Genomic DNA, 23,951 nt, shown 5'->3' with positions numbered 1-23,951 from the left:
GCAGTCCTAACCACACTTTCCTAAGAACATAAGAACAGCCCCACTGGATCAGGCCATAGGCCCGTCTAGTCCAGCTTCCTGTATCTCACAGCGGCCCACCAAATGCCCCAGGGAGCACACCAGATAACAAGAAGACTTGCAAGGCCTCCTGGGAATTGTAGTTTAAGAACATAAGAACAGCCCCACCAGATCAGGCCATAGGCCCATCTAGTCCAGCTTCCTGTATCTCACAGCGGCCCACCAAATGCCCCAGGGCATTCCTGAGAGTAAGCCCCACTGAACAAAACAGGACTTACTTCTGAGTAGACCTGGTTAGGCTTGTGCCCTAAATGTGTCCTTAGAAATGCAGTCCCTGTTGCTAGCTACTAACATTGATCCTAACAATCTCAACTGCTGCACTTAGCAGAGAGTAAGCTAGTGTGCCTTCCATGGACCAGCAGCGGATTCCAACAGCAGACCTGGCAAAACCCTCCCAAACATCTTAAGATACCTAGAGTTGTTGAAAACCAGTTGGATGAGTGGAACCCACCTGGTCACTCCATCTCAGTTGTTCAGCTATGCCCAGCACACACCTGAACTCAAGTCTCTGAGATCACAATGAGAAGCATCAGAAGAGATTGCTGTGAGGCCCTGCCAAGTCTACGGATGGTTGGTTGGATAAACTTCTCCCATTTGATGTCTTTTGGCGGGGGAGGATGGATGCTGTTTTAATCCCTTTCTCTTGCACACGCTAACTTTATTTTTCCTGGAAAGTTTTTCTGTCTCTCATCAGACAGTTGCAGATCCTTTATACGAGAAAACTCACAAATTCTCAGACGCAGACCCAGTGAGCGCCTGGCCACTATTAAAAGTGGTTTTGCGGAGATTATTAATGCTGAGGGAGGAATGCTCGTAAAACCGAGGGTAGATGTGGTTCTGATGCCATTGGCATTTCCCAGACAGGAAGTTGTGCCTATTTCAAAAGGCTACAATTTCAGGCTAATTATGACTTTGGACAAATGACTGAGGAGGATGTCCCGAAATGATACAATTTCATGATGCAACATTGTTCTAAGGGGAATTCTGGAAGAAAACATAAGGGGGTAAGGGTTGCCAATTAAAAGGAGCCGGGAGGAAGGGCAACAAGGTTTACCCTCCTACATCACAACCCATTCTGAAAATCACCCCAAATGACCCATCAATTTTGTGACCAGTGACTGAGGGCCCAATCCTATCCAATTTTCCAGTGCCGGTGTAGCTGTGCCAATGGGGTGTGCACTGCATCCTGTGGTGGGGCAGTAGTCACAGAGACCTCTTCAAGGTATGGGAACATTTGTTCCCTTACTTCGGGGCTGCATTGCAGCTGCACCGGTGCTTGAAAGTTGGATAGGATTGGGCCCTGAGCCTGCAGAATGAGGGGACAGCATTTTGCCCCATCCTAAAATAAGTAAATCATGATAAATCAGGGATGTTAAACTCATTTCAAACAGAATGCTGAAGTTAGCATTTGTGATGCCTGCTGAGGGCCAGAAGTGACATCATTAAGCAGGAAGTGACATCATTAAGCAGATGATGGCCAGAAATAAGCACTTTATGCTCACATAGAAACTCATGAGCTACAAATGGTAGAAGAGAAAATGTGCAAATTTTGTCCCTATTTTCAAGGTATGAGAGGGCCCAATTATCACACTGGGAGAGCCCAAATATAATGGGGGGAGAATAAATTGCTTCCAGCGGCCACATTCGGCCCATGGGCCTGATGTTTGACACCTCCGTGCTAAACTAATTCAAAACCATTCTAACAAGGTACTATCAAGTCATTACATACAATTGTGCTGTTGTTTTAATGTTAGTACAACAAAGCAGCAAAAGTCACCAACACAAGTAAAAATACCGACAGGTATCACCAGCAGTTGCAGGTAAGCAAAACTTCCCTGAATTTGGTGAGAATTCAGGAGCTCTGCCGGCTTGGATCCTGGCCAAACCCTTATACCATGGATGCCCTAGAGACACATGTACCCAAGTTTACATGTGAGCCCCCAACATGCATGCTAACTTTGGCTATTGGCAATAGGGCAGGCACAGTAAAGAAAGGGGATAGCGAGAGAATGGACACTTGGAAATCCTAAGCAAGAAAGTGTTTATTGAGGGGGATTGATTTAATTTGCCTTTTGATTCTAAAGTCCATTGGGTTTTCTTGGCAAGGATACTGGAGTGGGTTGCCATTTTCTTCAGCAGACAGAAGTGGCACGGCAGAGGATGAGATGGTTAGAGGATAAGAGGATTAGATGATTAGCTGTAAATGGGACAGCATAGGATGAGATGGTTAGATAGCGTCACAGAGGCAATGAATATGACTTTGGACACACTCCGGAAGTTAGTGGTAGACGGGGGGCCTGGTGTGCTGTGGTCCGTAGGATCATGAAGAGTCGGACACGACTTAACGACTGAACAACAACAACAAAATTTAATTTTCAAGAGCTGGGAAAATAGCAAAAGAACTTTAACAACTGATAACTATATATAGTAGTGTAGCTGGAGGGGGTGCAAAGCATTAGGTTTTGCAGGGAGCCTCACTACAGCATGCAAGCGGCCTCTCCCCTTTGGAGCCAGGCATTCGCCTCCATTTTGCTCCCTCCAACCGGAATGCTCTGAAGGGGAGGGGCCACTTGCACACCCTGGCCCTGCAAAACTTAGTGCTTTGCACCCCCGTCAAGCGACACCACCGACTATACACAGTCATGGGATTGGCGCCACATACAGGCAGTCCTTATAGTGGAAGAGTTAACTGGGCCAGCCAGTTGGATGACTAATGGGAAAAGAGAAATTGAGCCAGGGGAATTGTGAGCAAAACTGGGAGGGACCGGAGAGGGCAAGGAAAAGATATCAAAGTGCTTTGGAGCCATCAAGGTGCGCTACTTCAGGTTTTGCAGTTTAGGGGGCACAACAGTACATTTACCAAAGTTAACTTCTGGCCTGCACAACCAGGGCTGCTAATCCATGGGCTGACTCAGGTTGTAAGGGGGAAATCATTTCCGTCAGCCCACTTGCCTCCTGTGCTGTTCCTCCTTCTCCCATTCTCTGGATTAAAAAAGGAATGGAGGGGCAGAGCAAAAGAGGAAGGACAGTGCCCACACTCTTCTTCCACTCCATCTCCTTCTTCATTTTTCTATCCAGAGAGTGAGAAGAGCAGAGGCTGGCGTGTCACCAGGAAGGGGCATGTCACCATTTGTCACCCCGCCTTAGGTGCCGGGAGGTCTGCACACAGCAGTGGTAGCAAATGGCTCTCCAAGCCAGCTTTGGGGTCACACGCTGATCCAGTCCACCCAGGGTTGCTTTCAGACTGCCTGTGCAATGGGGATGTGTTGCTGGGTTTGCCAAGTCATTTCCCCATAGCCGGTTCCCGCCCTGCATTGTCCACTCCTCATCATGCTGAGCTTGTCTTTTGGACCTCAACCTTCTTTTCCACCTGTCCAATCAACATGGTCTGCGAATAGCTTTGATGGGAACTCCAGGTGGGGCACCACAGGGAAATTCCTGGCTCCCATAACCCATTCCTGGGATGTTAATCTGGCTTTGAAAGGAAAACAGAAAATGTCTATGAAATAAGGGGATTTCTGCCTGGCTTTTATCTGGACTCCTGTTTGTTTGGGAAGTCTCTTTCCTGTTCCTCCACAAACTTTGCTTTTCCTTTTGATTCTGCTGTTTCTGCCTGCAGGGATCTCAATGAGATAACAGCGTGACTTTCAGTTTCGTCAGCTGCTAAAGTTCCACGACTGCTCCTTCTAACAGCCTATTGCCACCTGCTCATGTGTGCTGTGTTTGGTAATACGGAAGTACAAGGATCCAAGGTCTTGATGACAACTGTTCTTTTCACCATCAGAACACGGCGCAAACTGAAACTCCATTGCTCAGCCGCTACAGACAAAAGCTATATGAGCAGAACAATGTTAAACTCCTCTGGTTCTCCATTTAAACTGCGGATTTAGGGGCTATATAATATCATGTCCACCTTCAAATAGTGCAGACAAGTCCACTGGTCATTCTGCTAAGTGGTGGCGTAGCTGGAGGGGGGCAGTTTTGCAGCCATACAGCTCCGTTTTGCACCCCCTGCCGGGAATGGCTTGGAAGGGATGGGCCGCTTGCCCGCCATGGGTGTACCGCCCCCTCTCAGCTACGCCACCACTACTAAGTAAATGCCCCAAAGTGATTGTGAGGTTGTTATAATTGATATATAATTAATTGATATATAAGTCCATGTATTATATGCCATGTGCTAAATAAAATAGATAAATAAAAGCATGAGGAGGGAAAATAAATCTGCTGTACCCTCAGTCATCTCAGTTTTGGTGTGTCGCTCATAGCATGATTTTAGTTTCCTTTTGGGATTGCTCAGTAGGTTTAAAGAAAAAAATTTCAATATACAAAGAAATATACTTCTCCATCGCTAGGGAGTCCCTGCCTTTTTTGGGGGTGACTATTTTTGCACCCAAACCGCTAGGTGTGGGACCATGAAAGTTCAATTTTAGAGGACATAAGAACAGCCCCACTGAATGGCTACATGCAAATGTTTTTAATTGACCTACATTCCAAGCCTCTGCATGTCTACTCAGAAGTCACAGTGTGTTCAGTGGGTCTTACTTATAGGAAACTGGGGATAAAATTGCGTCCTAAGCCAGGTTTGGCTGAAACATCAAACTCTCAAAGGTGAAAAAGGAACTTCCAGGAAGAGGGAGTGAGCTCTACTGAAAGGATGAGAATGTTCTGTTCTGGGCATTTACGGGACTGTAAACTTAATAAAACAGACGCTGCCCTTCCTTTAATCCTATTGGCACTTTGATGAATGAGCAGAGATATTTGGTTTTGACCACACATCATGAAAGACTAGCCAATGATTAAAATGATTAGTTCTACTTCAAATAGTTTAAAACATATATATTTGAATAGATTTGTCTCCATTTTTCTGCTGCAAATGAAGCCCCTTTCTTCATTGTTGATTGCTCCCTATTTGCACGCAGATATTTAATTAGTTGATAATTAAACACTCCTGCTAACCTGCAAAGAGGTACTTTTTCCAAGAGGAGATCCCTCATATTTACCAGGGGTAGATGTCCCTCTTCACCCCAGCACAGTGTCTTTTCTAGTGGCTGTTTGCTGGTGTGACTTCTGCATCTTTTAGACTGGGAGCCCTTTTGGGGTAGGGAACAACTTTTTTGGAAGTATTATTATTATTAACAATTGCTTTTCAATAAAAGTTCACAAAGTGGTTTACAGAGACAAATCAAATAACTAATGGGTTCCTATCCCCAAAAGGTTCACAATCGAAAAGGATGCAAAATAACACTAGCAGATAACCTGAAGTATAGATTTATAGTGGCACCAGCAAACCAGCAGCTGTCATTGCGCATAATATGTGAAAAGGTATTTTCTAATGAGGCAATGAAGCCTTCCGAACTGATTGAACTTTTGGAGACGGCATATCCTGACAAGGCAGGCAAGAACTTGATTTTTTTCAATCACTTCATGAGGAATTTCAAAAACAGCCAAGCTGTCAAACATGTTTTGCAAAGCTGCACCGCAAAACACTGATGTTTACCTGCATCATACAAAATTTTGCTGTTAATTGCTAAGCCTGGAATGCCACATACAGTAGGGGAAGAACTCATCCTACCAGCATTTAGAGAGATTCTGAGTACTGTTTTGCACAACTCACCACACTTTAAGTAAGATGATTCCCCGCAACAATTCAGTGCAAAAATGCAGAGATAAAATGGCTGGAGATGTGGAAGACATTGTGCAGCGTACTAAGGTCAACTGAATTTGCATTTCAGCGGGATGATTCAACTCAGCGAAACTGCCAGACTGAGACTTCTCATGCACACTTTGTAAAACATGAAAGCTTGGTTCAAGAGTTGTTCTTAACTGCCTTGCAAATAACAGGTACTAAACAGGAGTCAATATTTCATGTTGTTGAACAGTTCTTCAAAGTCAAGAAAATTCTGCTTACTAACGTACTTCCTTGTGCAGCTGATGGAGCACCGCATGCTGTAAGTGTGTTGATTACTGGGGAAAAAAGTGCCAAATGTCTTTATCATTTACTGTTTCACTTGTTGCCAACATCTGGTTGTAAAAAAACCTCAGTGATGACCTGCACCAGCATTACACACTGTCATTACTGCAGTGAATAAAAATAAGGTCTCCATGATAAACTATTCCGGGAGCTCTGTGTTGAGAATTATGAAGATTTTGAAAGTTGGCTGCTTCATACTGAAGTTTATTGGCTATCAAAAAGCAGTCGTGTGAGATGCTTTTATGACTTTTCTGACACTGACATGGAGAGCTTTGAAAACATGGATGCTTTGCTCAGAGATGAGCTTAGAGAGATCAGCCATGACATTGCTTATTTGTAAGAACAATTTGCAAAGTTCAAGACATGAATTTGCAGTTGCAGTAAAATGAGGCCAGTCTTATTAAGGCAAAAGCTGTCTTTTTTATGTTTCTTTCAGAATAAACTCGTATTCAAGTGCAGTTTAGGCTGTTCTGAGCTTCACCACTTTCTGAGCCCATCTGAGCTATATGAGAAAGGTGGGATGAATGATGATGATCTTTTTTTTGATGTCTCCCCCCCCCCCCCCGGGTTGGATATGCTACACAAAGATACATCTGAGCAGTTTGAGAATCTCCAACCAATGGAAATATCAGATTGGGTGATAAATCCATTTTCAGACATTGAGGACACTGGGGTAGTGTAGAAAAAACTGAGCTGCAAAATGACATTGAACTGAGGCCAAAGTTTAAGAAATCGTATCAAGAGTTCTGGTTTCAGAAGAAAATTTCTGATCGCTTTCTTGCACTATGGACAGTAACATTTCCATAGCCATATTTGGTGAAATATAGTTTCAGTGAAGGGATTGTCACTCCCGAATTGGCCTTTTCAGTCACACTAGACGCTGTTCCAGAACCACCTTTCAGAGCGCGATACCAGAGTCTTTCGAGACTGAAGATTGCCAACAACGGAGTTATCCGATTTCTCTCCACACAAAGAAATCAACACCAGATTAATAAACGTGGTGATTTAAGACTCCTAAACTGGACACTGGGGAACTGGTAGCACTTCATCAAGCCCATTCATTGCATCAAGAATTTCTTGAAGTACTAACTAAATGTGATATCTAAGATTCTTGCTTTTTGCGTGGAAAAACACACACACACACCAGCAGCATAAAAGAGAACTTCCAGCTCCAATTACCACAAAAGGAAACATTTCCTACTGTTCAGTTCCCCCCTCAGCACTTCAGGTCTGTTATTAGACAGGATACCGAAAGGAGCAGAGAATCTGACGTCACCCTAAAGCTGTTGTATCTTCAAGTTGGAATGTGCTCATTTCTGAACGATGCTTCAGTTCAGCCCTGCTGATTTTTATCCTGTTATCTACTGCAACAATAGCACAATCCCCCCTCCAGTTTTCCGTTTCCTCCATTCCTTGACGTGCAAAGGAATCTTCAGAACATTCCGTGCCACTTTTCACATTGCAGACTCACTGCCAAAGCAGAGACGGTAACTCTTCTGAGTAGGATGACGTCTCCAAGGCCTGTGAATGGGCCCCCTACATAACCAGGGACGCTTAAGAACATAAGAACAGCCCCACTGGATCAGGCCATAGGCCCACCTAGTCCAGCTTCCTGTATCTCACAGCGGCCCACCAAAAGCCCCAGGGAGCACACCAGATAACAAGAGACCTGCAAGGCTTCCTGGGAATTGTAGTTAAGAACATAAGAACAGCCCCACTGGATCAGGCCATAGGCCCATCTAGTCCAGCTTCCTGTATCTCACAGCGGCCCACCCAATGCCTCAGGGAGCACACCAGACAACAAGAGACCTGCATCCTGGTGCCCTCCCTTGCATCTGACATAGCCCATTTCTAAAATCAGGAGGTTGCACATACACATTATGGCTTGTAACCCATAATGGATTTTTCCTCCAGAAACTTGTCCAGTCGCACATTCAAAGTGCTGAGGATATTGCTCAGCCTCTTAAAACTTTTAAAAATGGCATTCTGTTTTTGGAAGTTGAGAATGTGGGCACCATGGGTGGCATCCTGACAAGCACTTCTGCTGTCAGAAGCTCTCTATGCCAAGAGACACTTCCTCCATAAGCATAAGGACTGCTAAGCTTCAGCCCACCATTGAGAACCTCTTCTTTTTCCTGTAATGCCAACCTACTCCCCAGGCCCAGGCAAGTAACCATCCCTTTGAGAACTGAAAAAGGAAAAGAACCCAGCTGCTGCCACCACCCCTTGAACTGCCTATGCCCTCCCCTCATCTTGCTCCCGGGGCATGCAAAATCAGGCAGGTGGGCACGTAAGGCACTGGGCAGGTGGCAGGGCACCTCCTGCCTTTCCCTTGTCTGAACTGGATGCTTCATCCCACTGCACACATGGACTGGCCTTGGGCTGGGTACCAGTGATAAGTTGGGGGTGACCCCCAAGGACAGCTAATCCTGTGTTGCTCGAGACCTGCGATCTCAGCAATAATCCCGGAGTCAGTTTTATGGAGAGAGAAGTGGTGGGAATGAATGTAGTCTGGAAACTCCACTCATTTGTGTGTGGGATGTGTGCACTGATTTTTGATATCTTGCAGGAAAGGCTGCAATGCATCGTTTTCAAAACACCAAGTGAGTATGCATGGAACAAGGCACTGAGAACCAAGGAAGACCGCCAAGAAGCAGCTATGCAGCTGTATTGTATGCCTGTAACTAGAATCCAAGAAAATCCCACAGGCGGTATTGATTTTTCTTCCTTGTTTACAGAACATGTTCCATGCCCACTTCCTCCTGCCTCCAGTCCCCAGGGGGAATGCAAAGATTTTCTGCCCTTGCCCTGGTACAATGAGAGATGCCCAGAAGAAGGGCTGAGTAGGCAAAGGAGATTATATAGTTGTGCGCATGTGTGAGTAGCACACACAAGGACGTAACAGAGGAGAAGAGGAAAAATGAAGGTGTGGCATAAGAGCAAACATTGCAGTTGTATGTTCTTAAATTTGGTTACAGCAGGATATGGGGATTAAGGGGTTGTACCAAAGGCCTCCTTGGAAAGAATGCTCTTCTCTCTCCAGAGGAATGTTAAAGGCAGGACAGTGGAAACTGTGCAGCAGGCTGTGTCTTGAGACTTGGGAACCACAACTTCTCCCCTGACCCCCACATTCCTCTTCTATGTCCTCTTCCCACATTCATTCCACCTGCTCACAGTGCACTGGGTGACTGAGCCAACCTCCTGCCTGCCAAGCCAATCGAGTCCAGTGTCCTTTTCCCCAACTCGCTTGGGACTCCCATCAGAATTGGTTGCTCACTGTCTCTTGATGAAGGTTCCAGGTATTCTCTTTTTCCCCTGTCACACAGAGCACTAGCTGTATCCATCAGTGTCCACCAGCTCCTAGGATTACTAGAACCATTCACATAAGTTCTTTGCTTCTGCTGAAGTCTGATGGTCGTTGTGTTTTTGAGACTGAAGTGTTCACATTTTTCCTCCTATGGGCGAGTGGCTCCTGTCAAAGATGCAACTTGGCAAGCCTCAGAGGCTGGAACTTGCATTACGATTTGGTTTAGTTCAGAAAGGAAACAGCTGACAGTTACGTAAAGCCCAGCTGATAAACCAATCCCAACTTTCCCCCCCCCCCCCAAAGGGTAACATCAATCAGAACATCTGATGAAATGCTGCAGAGAGACCGGGGGTGTTACAGAACAACAGTAACCGAAACAGCAAGTACTGCTTACAATGTCTGCATTGTAGCTGCCTGAGGGATACTAACGTCAGTCCTTCCTGCCAACACAAGTCCTTAAGAGCATCTAAATAGGGAAAGACGTATACTAAAAACGTCATCCTCTGTAATAAAGCACAAAAGCTATGCACAGGACTGTTAGGGCAGTGGTATTCAAACTGGGGCGTTGTGACGCCCTGGCCTGAAAGCCCTGGCCTCTTTTCCCTTAAGGGGTGGGGGCAGGGGGGAGGCTGCGATGCGATCCCCAGGATTGCACCGCTCAGGAGGGCTGCAGTCCCTGCAGCAGCCTGTTGGGTGCTCCCTAGCTCGTTAGATGTGAAAGTGGAGCCATTGTGCTCCACCTCCGCAAAACCGGAGGTGGAGTGTGATCACTCCACTTTCACTTTTGACGAGCTGGGGAGCACTGCAGACTCTCTCTTGCACAGGGCTCCCCGCACCCCAGGACGGCTGTGCAGGGACTGGTGAGTGCATCCCAGTCCCTGCAGCCCTCCTAAGCAGCACGATCCTGGGGATTGTGTACATAAGAACAGCCCCACTGGATCAGGCCACAGGCCCATCTAGTCCAGCTTCCTGTATCTCACAGCGGCCCACCAAATGCCCCAGGGAGCACACCAGATAACAAGAGACCTCATCCTGGTGCCCTCCCTTGCATCTGGCATTCTGACATAACCCATTTCTAAAATCAGGAGGTTGCGCATACACATCATGGCTTGTAACCCGAAATGGATTTTTCCTCCAGAAACTTGTCCAATCCCCTTTTAAAGGAATCTAAGCTAGATGCCAGCACCACATCCTATGGCAAGGAGTTCCACAGACCGACCACACGCTGCATAAAGAAATATTTTATTTTGTCTGTCCTAACCCTCCCAACACTCAATTTTAGCGGATGTCCCCTGGTTCTGGTGTTATGTGAGAGTGTAAAGAGCATCTCTCTACCTGCCTTCCCACCGCCCCCCTGCCTTCCCCCGTCCCCCGCAAGGACTTACAGCAGTGCAAACTCTCCTAGAGAGTTTGAAAACCACTATGTTCGGCTATAACGAGACCTGGGTTCATTCTGTAATTTTGTATAAACCTTTTGGGAATACATGCCTGACTGAGATCTTTGCTCCAACAGGTCAGCCAAAGATTTCCTGCTTCCTCAGAGGACTCTACCCTTCTCTTACTGCCCTTTATTGAAACTGCCTCCTCAAACACCATTGATACCACCTCTCCTACTTCCTTCAACCCCTCCAACCCGTTTTTCCCATAATGCTCCAGAGTCCCCACACTCTGCTATGTAACGAAGCATATTTATGTGTAACTGGAACAAATGCACATTCTTCCCTTGCCTCCATCACCCTCCCCTTCCTCCTTCAAATCTTAGATGTAAGCACCTCTGGGGGAGGGACGTTTCCTTCTGTACTTTATGGGGCACCAAACACATGGGTGGCACTAGAAACAATTGGTGCCCAGTATGGACAGGGACAGATTGCAGTTCAATGCCCAGTCTGGCCATGAAGCACCCAAGATGAACCAGAACAAGATAAGAATTGGAAAGCAGTTCTTGAGTCAAGCAAAACAGTTATGTAGTTTAGCGCAAGGGATGCCAGGATCTACTCTGGTTTTTAACAAAACTCCAAGGTCCACCAGTTGGGTGTGCTCAGCCCAGGAATCCATTTGAAGAACTAGAATGCACTCGGTCCTTTCACTCCAAAATCCTCTCCTTACTTCCCAAGGTGTCTTCACTTCGGTAGCCAAACTTACCATAGATGGGGAAAGACGTTTTACTGTTGCTGTTAATAAACCATTGGAACTCTTGCCAATCCACAACCAATCATCCAGGGATCTATCAGAAGACCCCACTCCAGTGGCCTCCCCGGTTAACACTCCGATTTCCTTAGTCATTGAAGAAAGTTTCTCACATGTCTGCCAAGCAGTTCCAAGATCACTAAGCAACCTCTTCTTTACAGGACCCCCTTTACACCTTCTTCTGCAGGAACCTCCTACAGAGTCCTGGGTAGACTTCAGGCAGTTTTAGGGCACCAACAGGTTCAGATGATCAGCTGAACAGGAGGACATAGCACGTAACTTTAAGGCTTGGAGAATCAAGAGGCCGTAGCTCAGTGGCAGAACAGATGCTTGCGATTTGGAAGTTCCCAGGTTCACATCCTAGTGCCCCCAGTCGCAACAAGGATTGTAGGCAGTAGACACACCGAATAAAGAAACTGTATGGTGTGTGTGAAGACAACATACCACACATGAAGAACATATCAAAATAAGAGAACTAGGGGTCATTTAATGAAATACTTGGTAGGTAAGAACGCTCCCAACAATGTAAAGGCTTCCTTCCTTTCCCAACCTAGACCTGACTTAAATGCTTTTCTTGCCTATATTTTGCCTCTGCCCTGTTCTCCTTACTAAGAATAATTTCTTCCAAAACCTATAATTTGACCAAAAAATGATCCTGTTTACACACTAATAGGCAGCTGTGGAGAAGAGGTCTGCATATTCTGGCATGCACACAACTATAAAACTCCCCTCATTTGTTAACTGCAAAGGAAAACCTTGCCTCTGCATCTTCTCTTACTCTCATTGTTCAGGTCTTCCATCAGCCAACATGGGGCTCATACACAGCTAATGTGCTCTTCCCATGTTAGGAAATACACTCTCATTTCCTGCACGAAGAGCTGCTTTACAGAACCCAGCCAGGACACAAATGTCCTCAGAGTTTTAAACACAAATACGCAAATATGAACCAAAACCAAGCACCATCTTTCTGGGAGGAGTTTGCAGCGGCAGATGGATGTCTGTGCAGATTCTGGCCTTTCAAAAAACATATTTAAAAGGTTGTCTGTTTGGCTATGACTATGCAGGGGAAAAAGATATTTTCAACAGTTTGTATGCTAAGTTTAGTTAATGATAACCAGAAGCCTGTTTGAAATTGATGGGTTGGTCATGACAAACTAATAGCTACAACTCAATTTTATGATCTTGTCCCAGTGGCTCACATCCAAACCACCATTACTACGTATTCATACATCCCCAAGTTGGCAGTTGATCTGGGAACTGTAACCACATGCCACAAAAAATCAAGAGAACAAAGAACAAACTATACTGCTCTGGGTCAGGTTATCTTAGAGATTGCCTACTCCCGTACAATCCGGCTCGTCCTCTCAGGTCATCAGAGAAGGCCTTTTTACAAGTGCTGCCGCCTAAGGAGGTATGTGGGGCGGCGGCAAGAAATAGGGCCTTCTCAGTAGTGGCACCAACGTTGTGGAACTCCCTTCCCCTTGACTTGAGAATGGCTCCCTCCCTCGAGACCTTTCGGCGAGGCCTGAAGACCTTGTTGTTTAACCTAGCCTTCAGACGTTATGGCCTTTTTAACATCTTTTATATATCTTTTAGTTGCTTTTTTACAGGCACAATTCCTCTAAGAACTGCTGTTTTATGTTCTTTTATTCTGACTCTTCTGACTACTGTTTTTATGGGTTCTGCTAATGTGTTTTTTAATATGTTTTTATCTGTTTGTGAAATTATGTTTTAATCTGTTTTATATGTTAGCCGCCCTGGGTCCCTTTTTGGGAGAAGGGCGGGATAAAAATAAAGTTTTATTATTATTATTATTATTATTATTATTATTATTATTATTACAATGCAGCTGTAACTTGCTGGCCAGAGTAATTACAGCTAGCAGCTTTCTAATGCAGGGCCCAAGGGCCACGTGAAAACCCACCTGCACATGACAGGTGGGGTGCAGACATCTTGCAATGACAGGAAGCCCCATGGAAGTGTGTGAAGTACCCACACATTCTGCCAAAACCGCATTCAAACCAAAATGGTACAGAGGGATATGAAACTTTATTGGATAACAATCCCTGTACAGTGTGTCTGGATCTTGGAAATGTCTAGAACATCTCAGTTCTACCCAGTTATAGAATAGCTTCCAGTTACATTCTCCATTTAGCTAAGACCACCAGAGGAATCTTCTCATCTAGCACAGCCCATTGTGGGAGTGCCTTTCATGCCACAGCCTCTGGCTTTCACCTCTGTTGTATAGCAGGTAGAAGTCATACAATGGGAAACAAAACCCATGAGTCAACTCTGACCCTGTATTTTAACACAAATAAGAGAATAAACAGCGCCACCAGCCCTAATGGAGCCCCTTATTCTCACCAGAGGACTGGTGAGATACCTTCTTTGCTACAAAGGAACAATTCATCTCCCACCTTGCCACAGAGATACACTTTGGCCACTGCTGTGGATACAATTCAGGCTTACAAACAACTTCCAACAGCAACTGGAATGTGAGATTTCCAACTAATTTCAAGCACCCACCTCCATCCAATTAACCAACCCAAAGAAACTTCAGTTCCATTGGTAAAGCAACACAGAAGGAATCTGAACCCTGTGCACTTATGGGGCACCAATGTCCAAGCAGAAATCATCACTTCTCTCTGTGCTAAGGGCTTAGGAGAGATTGCTAGATAAAGGTTTCAATGAGAATACCTTCACTTTTAAGGAGTTCTTTTGCAAGACAGCAAAAGATGGCATGGGTGCTTTCAGCACACACAAACTATGAAGGAGCCAGAAGTTCTAAGGACCTCCGAAAGAGAGCAAGAAAGAGACAAAGAGCAGGGAGTCTGTGCAGGACAGTGGAGTCCAGAGATCAGTTCCCTGGTGCTTCTCTACGTGATGTCCTTTTGCCTGGGAGGCCGATGAATGTTCCTCACAACGCACTTCACCATCCATTCGATTCCCTCGTTCACACCTTTGCTGAAGAAACACACAAAGACAGACTGTCATCCTCAGAGAGTTCTCTTGGTCCTCAACCTCTTTCAATACCCTCCAGGCACACCCCACAGTCCATTTTCCCCAGCCATCAGTACCCACAGTGCAGGAGTGTGCATTTCCCAAATGCACATGCAAACATGCATATATGCAGCTTGTGCCAGGCATAAGCAACTGAAAGGACGCAGATAAAGTAATTTTCATTCCAGTTTAATAATCCCTTTGCTTATCGCTAGCAGGTCCTTCCCAGGTGTGGCTCAAGGATGCTAGACTGCCACACTGTGCCATGCTAGCTCAGATGAAGCTTCAGGTAGGCTCAACTAAGGAAGCCTAAGGCCCACCCAGGGCGTCCATGGGCAATATCTGATCTGGTTTTAGTCACCACACTGCAGAAAGTATTCACCCTCTAACAGGCGGAGGGTAACATAGCAGAGCAATTGCTTTGCATGCAGGAGGTTCAGTCTCTGGAATCTCCAGATAGGACTGGGGAAAATCCCTGCCTGGAACCCTGAAGAGTCACTGCCAGCCAGCGTGGGCCATGCTGAGCTGACTCAGTAGAAGGCAGCTTTTCATGTTCAACAGAAACAATTACTTTTGGTCAAGCTGATCTGGAGCTGTCAACCAGTCAGGGAGCATCAGTAACACTTTCCAGGTGGCCTCCAGACCACTCTGCCCTCCTTCTAACTTTGGAAATGCAAAACTGAAGTGTGCCACTGCAGGAACCAGCTTCCTCCCACCAGGCCACGATGCCAGGATCTACCAGTGACAAGAAGCTTCTAGTCTCTGGCTTTCTTGTACCAGAACCAGCGGTGGGGAAAGAGGGGGAATTGCTGCTCCCTGTGCATACCCAGTGAGAGCAGAGCAGGCTTGGGTCAGGCAGTCTCTCTTCCCAATTTTGTTAATGCAGTCACTAAATGCTGTCTTGATGTCGGGAATCGACAGGCAGTTCTGCAGAAAGGAGAAAAGTCATTAGAGAGACTTGGCTGATAACACCCAGATTGACCTGCTGTGAGCAACCCGCATGCCAGGTTCAGGGCTGCAACTAGAGTGCTTCATTATCTGGAACCAGCTTAGGCACAGTGCAGAAAAGAAAGCCTGAAGGACCTGGAGAGCAGACTCCACTGTGTCACAATAGTGAGGAGTAGGCACACTTCGGCTGCGCTCAGTGAAGGCATCCTGGAAAGTCTCCCCTGAACACAGCCCAGTCATAGATTTTTTACTCCTGCACCAGAGGGAAGCTCCGAGTGTGGCGGTTCTAACAGCCACACCCTGGAGAGTCAATAGTCTCCTTCTCCCCACATGCTGTCCTCTCTTGCACCAGATCATGTGATGGAAGCAGTGTGAGGGGGGAAGAGAGGAGCTCCCTCAGAGGTGGCCCACAATTGTGGGTTGCTGGCAAAGCCAGCCAACAATTGTAGACCTTCAAAGACTACCTATCTCCTTGTCTGAAGAAGTGGGCAGGACAAACACCGCAGGTACTCAAAGTCCAACCTGACGGCTCCTCCACAACTGTGGGACTTCTGCCAAAGCAAAACTTGCTCACATTCCGAAAGGAAAACAAGCAGACAAGGCAATGATGTAGTGCGTTCAACACCAGCACGGCTGTCTCCTTAATCATATTCTTGCCACATAAACCCTTTGAGAACCATTCTGTATAAGTACATGTCAGTTCGGAATGCTCCAAAGCTCTGTGAACTTTTGAGCAATTTTTAAAAACCACTTTTCAAATGGTTTACACAGTGGGAGGTGACTCACAAGCATGCGAGACCGAATGCAGCCAGGGCCAACTCGGACATGCCGAAATCTCTCTCTGGAAATGAAATACATCATCTCAACAATCTGTACAAGCCTGGAAGGTGGCCCAAAACTTTTTATCAAGGCAGCCAAATAAGGGCTGAAAGATACTTTCCAGCTATAGACTTGTGAGCACAGAGTGTCTGGTGTGTCTGACCTGACTGTAATCTCCCTGTTCTGAATAGCAAAGGAAGAAAAATGTCAAAACAGCAGCAATGGCAGCAAATGCAACACCACAGGCTTCAGTGATGTCTGAAGGTGTGATACTTCCACCCCTGACCAGGGAGAACAAACACCTGAAGGACTTCTAGCCAACTAGCTGCAAGTATTCCCCTGGTCAAAGGCAGGAGCCATATTTGTCCACTAGCTCAAGAGCCACAAGGATGATAGCTCACCATCCTTGTTAACGCAATGCCCCCAATGAGCTGTGTGCACTTCAGGACTGGACAGAATGATTATCCCAGCTGGAACACTTCGTAAAGACAGATTTTTAGGAGTGGGCAAGAGACCAGTTTAGTTAGCTGTTGTTGTTTTTTTCGCCCCAGAGGGAGATTCTCTTATCCGCTTGCCTTTACACATTCATTTGTTTGCAAGAAAGACTTCCACCACCACTTTAAGACTAAACCCAGCTCCATGCCTTCTCCTAGGGATGCATTTTTCCTTCTTTAAATATCCAACCAGATTTAAGAATTTGGTGTAACCTGAAGCTTCACAATACACGCAGAACTTTGAATGGCCCTAACAACACAAGTCATTTATTATCGCTGCAAAGTGGTCTCATCGTTTCCTAGGAAGTAATGGAGAGCCAAGAGAAACTCACTGGCAACAGGTAATAAGCAGAGACAAATTCCTATCTAACTGCACATTTCAAGATTAAGTCATGGGTGGTGTCAAGCCATGAGTGGGAACACGTAACCAAATTATTTTAGTGTAGCATCTGATCAAGGTTTCGAGAGACTCCAGAATTCCAAGAAACAGCAATAGGAAACAAGAGGAACACAACCGGATGCCATGTTTACACAAAAGTACGTGAACTGGAGAACTTCCAAGCAAGCTGGCAGGAATTTCCTCAAGTAACAAGTAGTGAACCCCCACAAGTCCCCTCGCAAAGTTAAACCTGTTCTCCTAACACATGCCAATGCTATGGTGAATTCATCTGGGAAGTGATGCAAGAAGTAATTGCTCAAGAAACCTCTTCAGATGGCTTTGTTGTTTGTCTCGACAATCTTGGGTGTTGCTTTGCTCCATGGAAAGATTTTTTTTTGCCTTGCAGTAGTGAGAGTCTGTCTTGTTCTGGTGGCTGGGTTTTTTTGGGAGGGGGGTCAGGTTTTTTAAATTGCTGGTCAAGGTCCCTGCCAGGAAAAAGGAGAATGTATTGGGGGGTTTTTTTGGGGGGGGGAGGATGGATGCTGCAATGGGTTAGAGGTGAGACTGGCAGTGAGGGCTGGGCAAGTTGCTCCAGGAGAAGGGAAGATTAGTCATAATCAGGCTGTTACTTTTTCTGGTCTGTCCCCTCCTTCAGACCACTGGTGTTTCTAGCAGTGTTCCCTCTGCTCTGAGGCTGCTGCTGTTGAATAGATAATGGATAACAGTCAGTGGTGTAGCTAATGATTGTGTAGCCCAATGCCAAGCTCAAAATGATGTCCCGGAAGTGATGCCACAACCAGAAGTGAACACCCGGGTTTTTAAAAAAGTGAAAATTGAGGGAAAACCTGCCTCCTCCCCCCCCAGAAGCTTGCCACCTACTTGCTCTGCCACCACCACCACCCAGTCAGTGGCATAATACATCTACCTGCCATGCAGGGGTCAAAGAAGAGTTTGTAGCTCCCTCCACAACAAAATAAAATGTAATTAAGTAAATTAAAAGTGTACCCTTTATTGGTTACAGACACTGTGCTGGGCTGAAGAGGGACAGTTATTCTCCCCCTACTAAATATAAGATGAGCACCCCAGGAAAAAAGTGCCTCTTTATCCAGGGTAACAGTATTATGATATATGGAAATGAGAGCGGACTCATATTAGCACCTTATTCATTCCATGCTGTTTCATAATAATGACTCATTGGCTCTCAGAACAATCAGTCTCATAGATCAGTTTTAAGTTAAGAAAATCCACTTTCTGTTCCATAAGGCAATTGTGTTTTCATTTTCTGGTTAATTGGCTATAACTTTTGATAGAATACAGATATTCCAATGAGGTTTGTTTCACTGCATTCTGCATTAAATTACCTTTCCAATGATATATAACATGATGATATTTATACATACCGATTTTTTCACAATTTTGGACACTTGTGTCAAGCTCAGCTTGTTGCCCCCCTAAACCTTGTTGCCCAGTGCAACTGCTACCTCCTGCACCCCCTTAGCTACACCACTGATAACAGCAGATAATAAGGGCACTCTGACCTATGAGCCAGTCCTGCTGAGGGTGCTGATATGGGATGTATACTAGAGACCTGGCTGGACTTTCCCAGCTATATCCCTCAGGCTTCTGGGGGATGCAGCAGCCAAGGCTTCAGGAGCAAGGAGGCAGACTCTTGATGGTCTTTCATGATTCGACCCACCCCCATCCAGGTGCCCTATGTAGCAGCTTCCTCAGTCTGAATGTCTTTGTCTATTGTGGAACAGGCGAGGTAGGACTGGTGTTCTGCCTGCCCTGCTGGCCAACAGTTTCCCTGCCTGAAATGGCTGGAGTCATCCCTAATCACAGGCTGGCAGGAAGCTAACCTGCTTCTGGCTAGCAATCACAGCCTCTTCAAGCACCAGGCTGCCTGCAGCCTGCCTTCCCATCATGCTATAAGCTTGGAGGCTTATAACGACCTGTAAAAGGAAGAAAGCGTAGCGCCAGTGGTAAGCCTCTCTAAACTATGCTAATGGGTGCAGGGGGATGTGTGTATAGATCTGTGGATAAGTGAAACCATGGATACCAGATTCATGGTTATTGGGATATTGTATCAGAATATTAAAGCTGGATGTTAAGCAAAACAACAAGGCAAGGAGAGAGAAGAAAAAAATTTGGGCTGGATGACAAAGGCCCAGAAACCACAAGAGACTAGGATCAGTGATGGGGCTTTGGCAGTGAAGTCACATACGGCTCCTCCTGTTGGAGGTCTTAACTGTCCTTAAACATCACATTCAACTGAAGCTGATTCACATTCAGCCTGATGAGAAATGCATGAGAACAGCTTTCGGATAATTCTAGCTGGATCATCTTTCCTTGTTAATAGAAACACACAATAAACTGTAACACTCATGGAATGCCAGAAGAAACCAGGAATTCTGAATCCACGCCAACCTACTACTCATCCTCCTCTACACTTTCCAGATTACATAGCGCTGCCTTGCTTGGGCAGGCATCCCTTGCCTTCCTGTCACACTATTGGTTGCTTGGAGACACAACACAAGGGGAAGTTTATCCAATTGGAGGGCAGAGGCGCAAAGAGCAGCAAGCGCAGTGTTTCACGTACATCAATGACTCAACACCTTTGCTAAAACAACACCAGAGGGATAACACACATTCTGTGGCCAACATCTTGTTGACATTCAACAAACTTACTGCACTACAAAAATCTATAAATCTCTGGGGTTTATTTTGGCACAATTTTTTTGCACTAGTCCAGTGTTTCTCAACCAATGGTATGGGTACCACCAGTGGTACTTTAGGTGGTATGCGGTGGTACTCTTAGGACCCCTGGACACCTGCTGCCCAGCAGCGAGACCAGGAATGTGACACAACAAACAGCGGTAGGAGGTTCAGCTTGGCGAGCAGAGCTCCAAAGTATGCTTTTCTGTGCCTGAAAGGGTCCTCCCATCCACCATGAGCCTCTCCTGGTGTGTGTCATGTCACATCTGGCCTTCTAACTCAGAAATAACTGGCGATGATGTCACTTTAAATAGGTGGCACTTTAAATAGGTGGCACTTTAAATAGGTGAACCAGACTGTTCTGTTCTGAGAGAGACTGTGAGAGGCCACTGGCATATCTGCAGAGGAGCATGAAGGAATCAACTGGCAAAAAATGGACAACATATTGAGAACTGGCATGAAGCTTGGTTTGCAGCTGCCTACAAGAGCTTGGAGGGCGCAAACTGGCATCTGGCAGCCAGGATGGTGACTGCATTAAAAAGAGAAACAGAGGTTCTATGCAATTTCTCATGGAACAATACTTGTGAAAACCTCATCAAAACACGGGGTTTATGTTTAGCCTGCCTATGTAAACCACCTAAGTCTATGAGAAAGGCAGTAAATAAATCTTGTAATAAATAATAAAATAAAATACACAACAGTTTGTTAAAACTGCTGAGACTCTTAGAACTTGGGCCCAGAACAAACATGCAAAAACCTACATAGAAATCAGCATTTCTCACAGATGCAGGGCACATTTGGGTGCAAAACCCACATGTGTTTTCTAACCCATTATTCTTTTCTAGTTCTTAATCTACGCATTCAGAATTGTCCATGTGGTTTTGACCATCTGGTTGGAAAATTTCCACGGCTGTCTGATATCCATGGATTTTGAGTCCTCTCAGGAGGGGTACACAAACTGCAAACAATGCAGGTCTTGCGGACCTGGAGACTGTTGAGGACACCGTCTCACCAACTGACATACATACAGACCATAACATGCAGGAGGTGAAGCAAAGCATAAATGCCACTCATTACTCCCTACCTTCCATGGCATACTACCCCACTCTTCTTTATATTTTTTTCCTGTATGTGCACATACATGTTCATCACAAGCACATGTACCATTTGTGTATGCATGCATGTTTGTCAACCCAAGGATAATCTCTCATGCTCCTGAAGTGGGCTGAACTTCACAAAGCTCATGCCTCTACAAATCTGCTAGTCTTTAAGGAGCCATGAATAGACTTCCTCGGTAAAACAAATACATACACACCATGAGAGCTGAGAAAGATTCAAGGGCAGAATGAAAAAATGGAGAGAAGCAATTCTAGGACAGAAGAAAATACTAAATTTGCTGGACCACCTTTATTTTCAACAGGGGGCTGGTGCCACCTAGAGGAAAATGAGCAGCACTGATTGAGTTGGGAATTAATAGAAAGTTGATATGGGAAAAAGATACACCAGAAAGTTACAATTCTGAGGAAATTGGTTAGAGGGTACTAGAGACAGGACATCAGGAAGGATGAGGGATTCAGCCTCTTTTCCCTGTACAGGGTGCCCATGTACCTGCAGATCCCATATCTGCAGATTCACATACCTGCGGATCAGGTCTGGAGGCCCACTGTGCGCCCTCCCGTGCAGCCCCCTCCAGAGACAAGAGGAGCTCCACTCCCCTCACCTTTGGAGAGTCCTCTGAGCCCAGTAGAGGCCACGGACATCCATCCACAGTTTCTGCTGGGCTAAGACTGAGCTCAACAGTTAAAAAAAAAGCTTCTGGTTTGTCCGTGAGAACTGCGCCAGAGGCTTCTCAATGACTTTTTTAAAAAATTAATTTTTTAATTATTTTCCAAAATAAAAATGAACAACAAACAAAAACAAACACATAACAAACACAAACTCAGTACACAACACACAGACAAAAAACACAAAAACATACCGTTGAAGGGTGCAGGCAATCATATATCAATATATCTAATTAATCAATACATATCTTCTAATCTTGTTCTTCTTCTAGTTTAACCTCTTAATATCATTTATCTATCACATCATATCCTGTATAATATATCATGTATACAATATACTCATCTAAATGCCCTGTCTTATACATCTACAACTTCATTTTCCACCAAGCATCAAATGGTCTCCATTGCTCTATCTGTGTCGGTTTACGCTGTTGATCCAAAATCTCTGTAAGCCGATCCGTTTCCGCCACATTCATTATTTTCTCTATTAATTCATCTTTCGTTGGAATTTTAATATCTTTCCAGTATCTAGCATATAAAATCCTTGCAGCAGTTAATATCATAACTAAATAGACATCATTTTCCTTATCTATAATATCTAAGGTGATATTAAGCAAAAATAACTCTGGTTTCAGGGCCTCCCAATGACTTAAGGTATTTAAAACATTACTTCCAGTTTCACAGACAAACTTTTTGCTTTTTGGGGGCGGGCTGAAAAGCAGGCTTTATACCTTACAAACAGGATCCACAAGTTCTCACTATAGTGAGCATTCCATCACCCTCTGAGAATGATGACAGGTGTTCCAGTCCCTCCAGCCTGGAGCTGGAGAGAGGGCAGGGATCATCCTCCCAGGTGTATAACAACCAGAAATGTACCATAAGTTGCTGGGGGAAGGAGAGGTGGAGACTGTCCTCATAACAACTAGCTTTGTTCCAGCTTGAACCCGGGAGCTGGGAAAGGAAGCAGGAGTCTGTCCCTGGCCTCACATGGCAGCCCAGCACAACGTCTGGGGCAAGGTCCCGGCAGCTGCAATTTTTGGTTTAGCTACCCAGCCAAACATTTTGAACCCTGCTTATGGGGCTGCAAACCCACATCTGCCACCAGCACACACTTGCCAGGGAAACAATCCCAGTACTCCAATGAGTTGCACATGCATCACATGTGGGTTTGAAAATTTCTTGGTCTCACACAGGTGTGCACCTCTAATCATTTTATGGGTATATCTCAAAGCCATAACGTGATGCCGCAGGACTCCCGGGTCCAAAAGCACCACTCTATCTGCTGGACCTCTCTGGCTCTAGGAAACAAACTGTACTCGCACAGTGATTTTAAACAATGGATTCTCTCTAGAGAGGTTGCTGAAATTTTCCAGCTGCCAGGTGACAAAGGTGGGAGAGCAAGAACACACTACCATTCTACTATCACCAGAACATGTAGCAAGGTAAGGAGGGTTGAAAGAAGGGAGGTGGGTGGGAGGCTGGGGGAGACTGGATCCTGTCATGCTCCCAGTGATATCAGTAGCGCAACAGAGTTCAACCTAAGCTCCAAATAAACCAGGCTATTCTCTGAGCGTCTGAAACACAGTTCAGGTTTTTTGTAACCCAATTCCAACCTCCCCATTGCTAGTCATTTCTGAATATTTAGTCTAAAAATATTAGACTAAAATAATAAATGTATTAAAAATACCCTGGGGGCTGGGGGCTAAGAATAGGCCCTCAGTTTGGCTGTACTTGTCGTAAGAGGCGACTAAACAGCCACCGGGTAGATGGGACTCGTCAGCCTAGGAAGGCAGCTCATCTAAGAGAAGGAAACTCTGACCTCAAACCTCCACTGCCTTGTGGCTACATCCAGTTCTGGAAAAGGCTTCAGGAGTCAACCTCGAGGCAAAATCAGGAGCCGGAGTCCCTGAGGCAGTTCATGGCTGAACACAGTCACGTTCTGGCAACTCCTGTGACGCCGCTGGAACCAACCGTATTGGCTTCTGCCTTTCCATTGGACCATTCCAGCGACGTGGAGAGGGGGGATTTGCTGCATGGGTAACAGCCTATCCTCCATACCTTCTTTACCCAGGCTTCGCGCACTGGAGAGGACACTCCAACTTCGCCATACGGCGTCGGCACAACACGGGAAGCAGCAGTTTACCGGTTATAAGTCTTTGCTCGATTGGCGTAGAGCATGACGCCAGGGGCTGCTTCCGACGGTGGGAGAGATCATTGCATCTCATTGGGCAGCTACCGCCCGCCTTAAGCTGGGCAGTCCCCAGCCAGT

At 45.7% G+C, this 23,951-nt stretch overlaps 1 protein-coding gene across 2 annotated transcripts in view; it reads right to left on the bottom strand.

Moving 5' to 3' along the window:
- Positions 1 to 2,208: 2,208 nt before the first annotated feature.
- Positions 2,209 to 23,951, bottom strand: part of ARFRP1 (ADP ribosylation factor related protein 1) — a 34,743-nt gene continuing 13,000 nt past the window's right edge. Inside the window, exons 7-8 of one of the 2 annotated variants that reach the window (XM_066625045.1) lie at positions 15,370 to 15,470; positions 13,574 to 14,507 (exon numbers count right to left, since the gene is read on the bottom strand). In XM_066625045.1, the coding sequence (XP_066481142.1) occupies positions 14,420 to 14,507; positions 15,370 to 15,470 (189 nt within the window). In that variant the 3' untranslated portion in view covers positions 13,574 to 14,419. Of the gene's footprint in view, positions 2,276 to 13,573; positions 14,508 to 15,369; positions 15,471 to 23,951 lie in introns of those variants that run through there. The other variant, XM_066625046.1, reaches the window with a different exon arrangement.

Source organism: Tiliqua scincoides, chromosome 4 (assembly GCF_035046505.1).
Source record: "Tiliqua scincoides isolate rTilSci1 chromosome 4, rTilSci1.hap2, whole genome shotgun sequence".
NCBI classification, from domain to species: Eukaryota; Metazoa; Chordata; class Lepidosauria; order Squamata; family Scincidae; genus Tiliqua; species Tiliqua scincoides.
Note: the sequence above shows the minus strand (reverse complement) of the source record. Positions and strands in the feature narration are given on the sequence as shown.